Source organism: Empidonax traillii, unplaced genomic scaffold (genome assembly GCF_003031625.1).
Source record: "Empidonax traillii isolate 1590-97213 ecotype Southwest subspecies unplaced genomic scaffold, ASM303162v1 scaffold498:size1131258, whole genome shotgun sequence".
In the NCBI taxonomy this organism is placed as follows: Eukaryota; Metazoa; Chordata; class Aves; order Passeriformes; family Tyrannidae; genus Empidonax; species Empidonax traillii.
This window is the reverse complement of record NW_020955691.1, coordinates 97,858-110,350: the sequence shown is the minus strand read 5'-3', so window position 1 is coordinate 110,350 and position 12,493 is coordinate 97,858. Positions and strand designations below refer to the sequence as shown.

The following is a 12,493-nucleotide window of genomic DNA, read 5'->3' as shown; positions in this document are numbered from 1 at the left end:
TTGTGACTGACTGAAGCCCATATTTGCAGAACTACCATTCAAGAACTTTTGAAGAATTTTTAAATCAAATTGTTGTATAAAAATCCTCAGCTAATTTGTGTAACAGCATTTTAATGGAATATTGGGTTGGAAGAAAAATTGATTTGGCATCTCTGCTTGGTAGTTTAAAACCAACCAGACACACTGGCTAGCCTCACTCCTTCATTTTGTTTTCTAGCCTTGTAAACATTTCCACATTCCATCTGTGATGTCTAGTCCATGCATGAATAAAATATGAAGTAATTTAATACCACATAATATGTCAGGGGGTTGCTGTTTATTCTCAGACTCGAAATGAAACTTTTTAAGATCCCATGCTGAAAGCTCTTGGGTTTTTGCGACTCATTCAGGGCCCTGCCTATGAGGCTGTGGGCTAGAAACATGTCTCATTCTCTGTCATGTGGAAGAAACCATCTTGGTTTTGTACTGTTATTTATATCATGACTTTATTCTTCATGAGGATGCTGAGGAGGCAAGAGGAGTTAGCTCTGAGTTCTGTTCTCATATTTGGGATCACAGAGAGGGTCCAGAGCCCACAGGCTATCCCAGGTCTCATCCTCATGGGAGCCTGCACCCAGCAAGCAGCTGTGATTGGATCACAGGCAACTGGAAGTCTCTGTAGTGCTTTACCCCAAGACTGGTAACCTTTCAGGATGCAGGTTACAACTCAGATGAAGGGATAAAGGCAGTATCTTAGTTGCTTTGTGTCCCTATCAGTTCCAACCCCTGTGCCGACCCAGCAGGTTGGGATCACAAGGCCATTAGGGTTTACATACTCTGTGTGTGTGTTTGAAGCCCTGTTGTTATTTGCTCTGCATTTGGCAGATTGCAAAGTTCTAGTTGTGCAACCACGTACTTGTGCCAGGATGAAAAGTTTCTGGGCCTGTGTTTCAGTCTAGTGAAGGGTAACTCTAAAATGGATAACTAAAGGATAACTCGGATAACTCTTTTGTGCTGGTCTGTGCTGTAGCATTTCCAGGAGCATTCAGAGTCTGTGACAAAATGACAGCGTGACCCAGTAGTGGCATAAACTCACCCTTGCACCTTGCCGTCTGTGTCACCCATAACTCCTCCATCCACATGTAAATAAAGATTACATCTGTACCTTAGCCATTATAGCTGCTAGCATGCAGCCCATACTCAAAATTTTATCTAAATAGGTAACATCTAGTTCTAACACTGACTTTTGTTTTCATGGTTAAATAATGAAAGAATACAGTTAAAATTAGTGTTTGACTAGCCTTTACTAAACTTGCTTTTCTTAAATCAGAACTCAGTGCTTCTGACAGTGAAAAATGGACACCAAAACAGCTTATATCTGTTATTTTAAACAGCCTGACAGTTAATATATATTCTATATTAATGTGTGAATGAGATGTGAATATTAAAAAGGTATTACAACAAATAATTTGTTTTCTTTATCTGTAGTGCTTTCTTCTGAGGAAAAAGGACACCATCATTTCAGATGATGACCTGAGTTTTGTCAATTAAATTGCTGTATGTTTTCTTGCTGAAATAATTATTAGGCAAGCTTTCCTGAACATGTTTGTGACTTGCATTTTCCCTTTTCTCCCTCCTTGATTACAGTTCCCTGGCAGAGACCAGATTGCTCAGCAGATTACCAGACATTAGAAAACCAAATTCAGATATATCAAACTATGATCCCACATATGAAAATGACAGACTGTAGTAAACATACATGAGTTGGTTTTATTTTTTGAAATACCCATTTTTCCCAGCTTGCATTTGTATCCAGGCATATGTTCAATATGTTGCCATAGGATGTTTAGGTAATAGTTTCAATAATAACTTTTCCATGAGAATAGTATCTTCACTTTCCATTGTCATGTCAAAAAGTATTTTTAGGTATACGTGTATATTTGCAAGTTCCTGCTTTCATTTAAGTCCATGAACTGTACAAACTTCTGCTTGGAAAATTAGGAGTATGGGATGCATACAGGATATAATGGGGAATTGTGGTTTGTAGAGAACAGTCTCTGGAGTCACCTTACAACTCAGTTTTATTGTGTGCTGAAGCCATCTGTGTGACTTGCTGTTACCAATATTGTTTGGACAGCCCTAAATCAAGTCCTGAATGGGTAGGATTGTGGAAGGCAAGTTTATACTGGTATCCTTCAGGTTAAACCAACTGATGTCCAGCCTTTTTTTTTTTTTTTTTTTCCTTCCTGGCATAAAAAGTATTAGCAAGAGGTAAGTTTGTGCTAGCTGTCCTTGTTTCACCAAGATCTATCTTCTGCAAACAGGCTTGTGTTTACAGAAACCAAAGTGAAAATAGCATGTGAACAGCAAAAACCAACCGCGGTCAAAATAGTTGTGCATTTGCATAACCGAGTGGCATTTAAAGGGCTGGCCAGCTCACTTGGGTACAGTTTACTACAAGCCTTTCTTTAAGAGGTTGTCCTCTTCAGGCATCTCTCAAAACTGGAAGTAAAAGGCTCTGATTCTGGATAGCTCTGTTTACACACAGCAGTAGAAAACAAGTTTAATCGTCTTGTTACAGTTTTTGATAAATGGACATTGACATGGACTACGAAAGACCCAACGTTGAAACTATCAAGTGTGTGGTGGTTGGAGATAATGCAGTGGGGAAGACTCGTCTGATCTGTGCAAGAGCCTGCAACACAACCTTGACTCAGTATCAGCTGCTGGCAACTCACGTTCCAACCGTCTGGGCCATTGATCAGTACCGTGTCTGCCAAGAGGTGAGGACTGACTGCAGGTGTACCCAGTGGGGAGCACATGCTGGGAGGTGGGACTGTTATTTATTGGCTCTGTCAGGATGCAGCAATGAGCTCACGAGTATTTTATGAGTGATCTCTATTGGAGCCATGGTCTGATACACCTCTCATTCTGAAGTAAATTTTTTATCAAACCTATTTTTAGGAAGGTGCATATTCTGCCTGTTTTATGAAACACTGCATTTGGTGAAAACTACATGTAATAGACTCTTGGCCTGGTGTGCCTTGGGGCTTCTTATGGGGCTAATTAGAAATGTGCTTGTTTGATGGAGGGAAAGAGAACATTATGTGTGCTCTGTTCTAGGTCCTTGAACGCTCAAGAGATGTTGTGGATGAAGTGAGTGTTTCCCTCAGGCTGTGGGATACATTTGGGGACCACCACAAAGACAGGCGCTTTGCTTACGGAAGGTAAACTGATCCCAGCAATATTTTAAGAAAGTACTTGCATTAAAATTTTAGGGCGGAAATAAATTGCAAATCTGACTTTTGAAAAGGAAGGACTTAAAAACAATCATGGGTATTCATGTTCCTGCCCACTGCAAAGAGGATTATCCTCTGCAAGGATTAAAAAGATATAAATATTTAAAAAGCAGCATAGTTTTACTACGCTACGTTTCCTTGAACAACCTGCTAAGCTCTGTCAACAACTGTTGTCCTATTTTGAATTTTAAAGAACATTCTCCAAAATAAGGTAGTAGTTTTACAAAATTGAACATCAGCATTCCCTGCCTGAATAAGCAGTGCATGATAGAATTGCATAACAAGTAACAAGAAGAGATGTTGGGAAATATCACTCTTACACAATGAGATACTCATTTTATTAAACCCTGTGATGTTGAATGGGCAGATAACCTCTTGAGAGCAGAGCCGGTTTCAGGAAAGGTGAGGCTCTTCCATATTTTCTTAATTAAAACTGAGGAAAAGATATTTACAGAAGAAAAATCAAGTGTCTGTTGATAAATGGATTAACCCTGGAAATTCTAAAAAAAAAAAAAAATAAAAGGAAAACTAATGAAATCTAGATTTTTCCAGCATGATTTATATATCTATAATTTTCGTATATATAAATTATATAATTTATATATAATTTTTATGTGGAAATATATATATAATGTGTAGAAGTTCAGCTTAGTTTCAACAAGGACCATAACCAGTGATAGTCTTTCTGGTTTGTTTAATTAGATCTGGCTTTGTGGCAGTACAGGCAGCAGAACAGCCATATTAGGCAAACACTGGGCCGAAGAGGGGCTTTGGACATATATTTTCATAACTGACATTTGGGTGAGGTCTCAGTCCTCACACATCCTTTCACCTTGTTGAACTTTTTCGTAACCTTTTCATACCTGCTTCCGTCACTGCAGGTGATCAGACTTTCACAGATAGATACTTCCTTTTTTTTTTTCCAGCTGGGAATGCTCTTTGTAGAGTGTTGGTCCCAGCTCTGTGTTCTGTGTTGCCAAAACGTACTGTCTTGCTGTTTTTCTTCTCTCTCTGCTACCTGATGACACAAGTGACTTCGAAGGAAGATGCTCTTTTTTATTCTCTGCCCCTTAGAACTGCTCCAGAGGGTTCCATAGGTTGAATCCACCCATTAAATTTTCACACTGTGGAACTCTATATGATGGTTTGTGCAAACCCTCCTTTGTGTACAGCACTGTGGCAGTTGATTTTTCACTGAGCCATGAATTACCTGGAATTTTCTGTGAGAAGCTGAAGTAACAACACATCTGGCCTACACAACCTGTAGTATTTGTAATCAGCTTTGTGAGCGAAGTTACTGACTTTAGGCAATATTGACTTAATGTTTAGTGAGACTGTGAATAGATACTGTTTTACCTTTTTGGCAGCAAATGGAGCCTTCATTGATAACTTTGGACGCAATTTAATGTTTCCACTCACTGTTCCACTTTGATGTGGCCTCCCGATATTCTGCAACAGATAGTGTGTCACTGAGAAGATTACTGGAGATTAGGAGAGCAGAATCAGGCATGTTCTGAACTCTGATCCCACATTTACTGACAGGACTGGAGAGGGAGGAAACAACATGCTTAGAGTCTAATCCTGCAAACTCCAAGGAGGACGTGAATAACTTGAGATCTCGTGGATTAAGCATATGAACACAGCAACTCATTTGTGATGCTGGCAGAACTGAACTTGTGTAGAATGAGGTTTTCTATACCCTAATTAATTTATAAGGCTGTTCTGGAAACCTGCTGTCCTGTTAGTGGTTTTCCTGCAAGTGTGTTAATGAAGAAAGTGACTGAAAACTCTAAAGAAACTACAAATAAAATTTCAGTTGTAAACTTTGGCGATAGTAAGCAGTGATAGGTACTTTGTTTTGAAATGTATTAATGCTGCATTTTAAACAAACTGTTTAGTATTTTATCTGGTTTAGCATTTGAAAAAGAGTTTATCAGTGTTGAATGTTCACATTGATAGGAATTTATTTGATATTGTCTCTGGACATTGAACTACAGTTTAGTCAGCTATGTCAAATCTTGCAATACAGTGACAGGTGCATTTTATGCCAAACCTACTAGCGCCCCATGTTTTGTTGTCTGAAGGATCACACAATAATATTATCCTTTGTTTCCATTAAAAAAATTTTATGCATATGCCCCTTGTGCAGGGCAAGGTTTATTTTAGCAAACATTCAAGCAAGACCTCTAATTGTCCTAAACGTGGTGTAAGAAGAACCAGCAGGTCATTAATTCACCTGCTGCTCATTGGAAAAGTTTACTTCATGCAGCTTTACAAAGTGTTACATAAATAGATTATGCTATAGATGACAGGTGAACAGTTAATAGGACTTGGAGCAAAGATAAATCCTTCTTAACTCTTTATTTTTCACAGATAGAAACATGAGAATGACAAAAGGAATCTGTTTTCCACTATTTTCCTATGACAGAGAGAAACATTTACATTTCGCTGAGGATGGAATTGTTAATATTTCTACTGCCATCCTTTAAAATGGGAGTGTGCAGAGTGAGATCAGCTTGCCTTTTGCTGTGTGGTGTTTGGTTTAATAATGACAGTCCTCTGGGAGCTTTGGGAACAGCTTAAGGGAGTGAGGGGGATGTGGCTGGAGAGACTTACAGCATGACTTCCCGCTCCCCACCCCGTAAACTGAAGTTTGTGCTTTAGTTTTGGAAGTATCCAGTTCCGCTTAGGCTGTGAGGCCAAACAGTCATTTATTGACATTCTCCCATAGGGCTTTATTTGGTGCAAAATCACTCCAAAACCTTGTAAAATGACAATGTCTTTGTTATGATTAATGTATTGATTTCCAGCTCCCAGTCACCTCTTTGTTTATTAACAATCTCATCTCAGTGCTATGTAATTGTATTGTCTAAGCCTGTAGATAAGGTGTGAACTTCATTTGAAGCCCAAGTTGTTATTCTGTAGCAGCTTCTCTGGGAGGCATGTGTAAAGACAAGAAAACATCTTAATTTACATTTCAACTTGTCAGGATTCACTATCCTCCATCCTCCTGTCCAATCTGGTTTTGAATGAAAGTGTCAACATATCAAATGTTCAAAATAATTCTAGAAGCTGGCTTGCACTTTTTTTTTTTCTTTTTGCCTTTTGCATCCTTTTATTTTTTATTTTTTTCAGGTAAACGTGTTTGGCTAATTTGATTAATAGCCTACGTATCCTGGGGATTTTTTCCATGCAGCTCTGGTATATGTAAACATGAGCACAAATCTGCAAAGAGTTAATTCAGTCCCAATCAAATATTTATTCTCAATACCGTGGATGGGATTCATCAACTAATTCAGGCAGGATGATTTATTTACTTGCAACTTAAATACGAGCTGTAGACCAAACAAAATCTGTTCATACGGCATGGACAGAAAACAGCTTTTTCTTCATGACTTACAAATGTGAATGAGTCTTGCTGTAAAACTGCTGACAGAGCCTCTTAAAATATGTTTAGAGTATTTCCTCTGCTGTGAATGGATTTCATAAGCCTTGTGGATGTTGTATGTACACAGAGGATCACATGCATCCCACTTCTTCTGTGTGATTACAATTCCCTTAACCGGTTACTTCAATGTAATTGAATCCCTAAAAATAGACCTTCTGAATGCTGCTGAAAATGGTCCATGAGAACAGGGGTTTATCACTGATGTTTGAAGATTTCCACCAATCTCTTTGGGTTTGTTTTGTTTTATGTTTCTTTTTCTTAAAGGATAATAATGATGATATGTCTATTAAAAAAACCCAAAAACAACAAAACAAAACAAAAAATAATAAGTAGGTAGCTTTGGCATAAAATGGTATTTGCATTCAGCAAGTTCAGTGAGATTAGGGCAAGATGGGGGATTTCCCAGAGTTACTGGGTTTGCCTTTAGTTAGATCAGTGCCTCTGTCACACAGCACCTGTGCCTAAGCTGAGAATGGGCCAGCAGCTCCCTTGGACCAGAGGAGGTCTGAGGTGTCAGAAGTGCTTTGTGAATGAAAGGCCACACTTTCCCCTGCAGTTTTACTGTCCTTGTTTTTATAATTATTCACCTTCCATGTGCCCCACAAGCTATGTCATGGGTTGGAAGGGATCATCAGAGATGTGTCTTTACAGCAGCAGGACTTAACAGACACAGAACAGTCTTTTGCTTTGTTAGCAAAGGGTCAGCTGATGGGAATCCAGAGTAATTTCAGATCTCTTTCACCTTGGCTGCTTCCTTTTGCTGTTTTGCTGCCACAAAAAAACTGATATGCAGTATCTTCAAATCATCTTCAACTACCCAAATTTGTGAGCCTCCCCATCTATTTTTGCAGTGGTTAATAAGCTACTCAGGTTCTTCATCAAGTCATCCTGAAGATCTCCTGGAAAAAGCCATTCTTTTATATATTTATGTGTTTTTTTCTTTTGAGTATGACTTAGGCCCAAGACAGACTAGAATAAGCAGAGAGGTTCACAGAAACAGCTTTCCCAATTAACTTTATTCTGATATGGTGTGTGTATGCACTAGTATTTTCTTCTTCCATTACCTACATTAACATTTGAGGCTTTTTCACTCAGTTAATGGGATAGTATATTCTTTATATACTCAAACCAGTGAAATTAATGCAGATCTGCTTTTCTTTGCTGCATCCCACCGTGGTTCCATACTGTGAGTAGAAAGAGGTTGTTATGGAATTTCTGTTACGAATCCTTCATTCTTTAAAAAGGTGTGTGCCAGAAGGTTGTTGATGGGGCCTGAGGCTCCACTCGATGTGTTTGTAGTCTCTCTGTAGGAGGACACCTCTAATCCTTTAGGCCTCCCTTGACTGGAGTGAAAAAGCGTCAATTTTTATTTATAGTATTGCATCACTTTCCATTTTGCTCTCCTAAATCAGGGGCTGAGTGAAAAGAGGGCATTTGGGCTCTATTCTAAAAGGCTGCAAGGCAACATTAAAATCTTTCAGAAATGATAAACCTGGGAAGTGACTTTCTGTCAAAATCTTGATCTTAGTGAATCATTTCTTTGTGAATAGGTGCTAGGTGGACTCCTTGTGCTGTTTTCTGCTCCAGGGGTCTCAGGATCTCAGTCTGGGTTTCCTCATACATATGTCAGACTATGGAAAACACTCTGCACAACCAGTCACGACTGTTTTGAAGGGAGTTCTTCTCAATAACTTTGTGACATCAACTTGCCAGCTGAAATTTCTTGCTAGTTTAATTTAAATCAAAAAAGAGAAAGAAGCTGGTTTTGGTGATAGTCCAAAAAAGGCAAAATATATGAAAGTCCATATTTTCTCCACAGAGAAAATATACATCTAGCATTTCTTAATATTCAGTTTCCATGTCCTGTGTGACTTCATAAGTCACTCTCACGCTGGATGCAAACCAAACCTTATCATTATTTCTTCCTATCTGCATTTTTACCTCCCTTTCTTCTTCAGCAAGACTTACAAGGAATTGCGCTTTTAATGAAATTTGAGACCTGGCTTCGGATCTTCCTCCTTCTCCTTTATTTTTTTTTTTCTGTTTCATCCTTACATCACTACCTGGAAGTAATTTTTTTCCTCTAAATGTGCTACTTCAAATGATGTTTTCACTAAATCTCTTCTTACTATATTTCAACTCAGTGTGTTTTTGTCATTGATCATTTTTTCCTGTTTTTCTTTTTAGAGGATAAGACCCAGAGTAAATAAATGGTTCATTTATTCTTTTAGTTATACTTTTGCAGTGTCTTTGGTGAAAATTAGATGTTTCTCTGTAGAGAGATAACATGTAGTTCTCATCTGTAAGCAACCTCCTTACAGTAACCAAAATAAGATCAGAATGCCCACCTTCCCTTATGTTTCTGGTGTCTCTATTTTTTTATGAATTTATCTCTCATTATTTTGTTAAATCTTATACATATCTTACAAAAGCATTTTTAGCTATGTTCTTCTCAGTCCCTTCATATTATATTGTGAGTTTTGATGTTTTCTCTGAGTTGATCAGACATGTTCCAGCCAGCCCTGTGCCTTCTCTCGCTCCAGCCCTTTCTTTCATCCTTCTCCACTGATCTCAGGTTTTACATTTTATTTTATAAACCCCGACTTTGCTTGGGATACACAGAATATTTCAGCATTTCAGCCTCAGTTAACCATCTCTAGTATTGTATTTATCATAGAATTTTTATTCCTCTATTAGAAATGCAGTAATTGAGATCTCTGCTCCAGAAAAGAGAAGGCATGTATTGGTATGTTATGGTGAACACATATACCTGATTCCAAAGAGAGCTTTCCTGAGTCTACTGGCAAAATTTGGCCCTGAATCATGCTGGGGTACCTTGCAGGCAGACAGTTTCAACCACAAAGTTCTATTTGGCACCAATTTTTCATATGTAAATATTGAACCAGAATTATGTGTGAATTTAGATCTTATAGCCAGCACTAAAATAAACCAAATTCCAAGATTGTGCAAGCAGTCCTTAAATTACTTTTTTTTCCCCTTTTGTTACATAGTTCCACACAACTTTGCTATTCTTTTTAGCATTATTGCTAATAAGGCATTTGTACCATAGGAGTAGCTCTTACAAGCTTCTGCAGTGGAAAATGAGATTTTAATCATCCTTTGTGATATCAAAGCGGTTTTTGTCATTGTCTGTAAATGCACCAGTGTTTTCCTGCAAGTACTTTAAAGAACACAGATGAGATTTTAAAATGCTTAACATTTCAGAGTGATGTATTGTTTGTAAGGAATGTAAGGGAAAACTCCTTCCACTTTTGAAGCCCAGTCTCAAAATATGCAATTTTCTTGAAGGTAGCTTTTTCTTCTTTTATTTGTTGTTGTTTCCTACTGAAAATGACATTACAGAAATGGTAGCAGTAGACCTGCATGGGACTCACCACAACATCTGGATGTATTTCAGGGCATTTTGACAGTTTCGCACATTACACCAGTGCTTAAGAAGCTTCACTGCTGTCGGTAAAGTATAGAACTAATTGATTCTCCTGCTCACATCCAGGGCACTGCATGGTCTTAGAGCCCTGCCTTACCTGGGTATCTTCAGTTCTTCACCTGCCAGGCACCCCCTGCATTTTAGTTTTTGTAGCCTCTCATCTGAGTGTGTGCACATAAAGTCCCGTGTCCTCAGGTCATTTTGTTACGCTCACCAGTCACTTAATGAATTTCTTCTCATTTCATGTGATGGCTGCAACTGCATTTACTAAAAACTGAGTCCACTTAAAACATTACCAGCCTTGCTTATCTGCGCAATTTTGTTTTCAGCTCAGTGAGATGCCTGCATGAAAAATGTTGTGTAACTGAGTTAATCTCTCTCTTCGAAATGTATCTGGACTGACATGGAGATACAGCAGGGTTTTGTTCAACCACAAATGAGATTCTCAAATTATTTCTTAGATGACCTTTTATGGCCTGAACTTGCTGAGTTTGGGAACTTGGGAGCTGGTACTTGCACTCAAGCTGCTGCCCTACACAGTCTTTCATTTCAGGTGGTTGAAGGATATGTAGGTAGAGAGCAGAGATAGCTCTTGTCAAATTCTGATCTCAAGTTGAATAAGTTCAGCTGACCTCTGAGAAATCCTGGGAAAATTATGAAAAGTGTGTAGGGGGAAAAAATAAGGGCAGAAGGAGTAAAAGCAAAACTAGTTTTTATTGATAAAGAAATGTCTAAGGATTGGCTGTTCTGGTAAAGTCAAGAGAGTCTAACAATTCAGATGAACCTCTACCAAACTGTTTGCTCTGTAAAATTCTAATAGACTTCCTTACTTCAACCTTGCTTCTCAGAAAAAAGCCCATATCTAAAAATAGGGAAAAACAAAGCCTATAATAGGAAAAATCCTCTGGCTTGTTTTTTTCCACAGCCCCTTCCCCCCCCAAGTCTATTCTTAATGTTTTATTTGATTAAATATGTGCAACAGACTTCTTGCCAAGCTATAATTTCTCTATCCTTAAACTGATTATGTCAGATTTAACTCTTGTTAAGCTCTCTAAAACAAAGTATGTACTTTTGACTTGTTCTCTAGTAAGATGAGAATATAGCATAGCATTGCAGTTCAATCTTCCTCCTTTTCCTCCTTCTCACTCCCTGCCTTGGTTTTCAGATCACACACATCTCTTCTTCACTCTGTATTCCTCACAGCTTTCTTTCTTCCCCTTTCCAAACTCAACAGTATTATTCCATGACTGTATGGCAGATGATATCCCTTACACATGACCAGCAAATCTTGCATGCAGCAGTTTTCCCCAGTAACTTGTAAACTACAAACTAAAGGGAGCAACTTCTTCCTAGGTAATGCAGTGTGCACATTTCAGAAGGCAGCCTGTTCCTTTAATGAGATAGAAACCCCTGGTAGTGTATCTGAGCCAGTTTATAACTCCAGATCCAGACTAGAAAACATGAAATTTTTAAATACGCTTGCCATGGAATATATATCATTTAACATGACTGTTTCCTTGAAGTACTGTCTAAAATAAGATTGAATGAAGTGAAGATGGAATATACGTAGCGGTTTTTTGTTGAGAGTTGTACCTGCAATGTAATGTGTAGGTACATCTGCAGCGCATCTTGCAGCAGCTCTGGAGCACACATACCATGCAAGCAGATGATTCTTTCAAAATCTCAATCCCAAACCGCTGCTATTTTATGCAAAACAGCTCTAGTTAGAAAATATTAAACATTTACTTCCCTGCTGCTTCTAGTAGCATCATCAGAAAGGCTTGTTCCATAGCTCATACACTGCATTTTCTCCTCCCACCTCATGAATGTCTCATCGTACTGATTGCACAAAAAGTTCCAGACATTTACAGTGGCTACCTGTAGCTTGACTGCTGCTGAAGCCTGAGGCTGATAAAGTTGTCTTTGTCAGTGCTGTACCGCTGCTTTTCAGCAGTGACGTGGATGCTCACTGTGCATCGGATACGGTTCATAACTCACACACCAGGAGCTCACAGAGTGGCAGCACAGCAGGGGCTCATTCCTGCCAGAGATTTGGCTGTCTAGAAGGTTTCTTTTCATTCCCTGAGGTCTAAAAAGGGGTAGTTGCATCCATCAGAAGTTCTTATCCAAGTGTGGGGAAGTACCACTGAATGCATTCATGCAATATTCACGTTAGATAGATGGGTTGCTTCTCCAGCCAGTGGTAAGATTCTTTCTTTGCCCACAGGAATCTCCTGTGGGAAGGCTACAGGTATGTTTAGACCAAGCTGGGTTGACTTCAGATGTGTATATTTTGCATTAAGAATTTTGCATTTCTGT

At 38.7% G+C, this 12,493-nt stretch overlaps 1 protein-coding gene across 3 annotated transcripts in view; it reads left to right on the top strand.

Annotated features, from left to right (window-relative positions):
• The window catches only part of RHOBTB1 (Rho related BTB domain containing 1), a 56,110-nt gene that overhangs the window by 29,307 nt on the left and 14,310 nt on the right, over nucleotides 1–12,493 (top strand). For all 3 annotated transcript variants that reach the window (XM_027896460.1, XM_027896459.1, XM_027896461.1), the window contains 2 exons: nucleotides 2,561–2,762; nucleotides 3,103–3,206. In XM_027896460.1, the coding sequence (XP_027752261.1) occupies nucleotides 2,571–2,762; nucleotides 3,103–3,206 (296 nt within the window). In that variant the 5' untranslated portion in view covers nucleotides 2,561–2,570. The remainder of the gene's footprint in view (nucleotides 1–2,560; nucleotides 2,763–3,102; nucleotides 3,207–12,493) is intronic.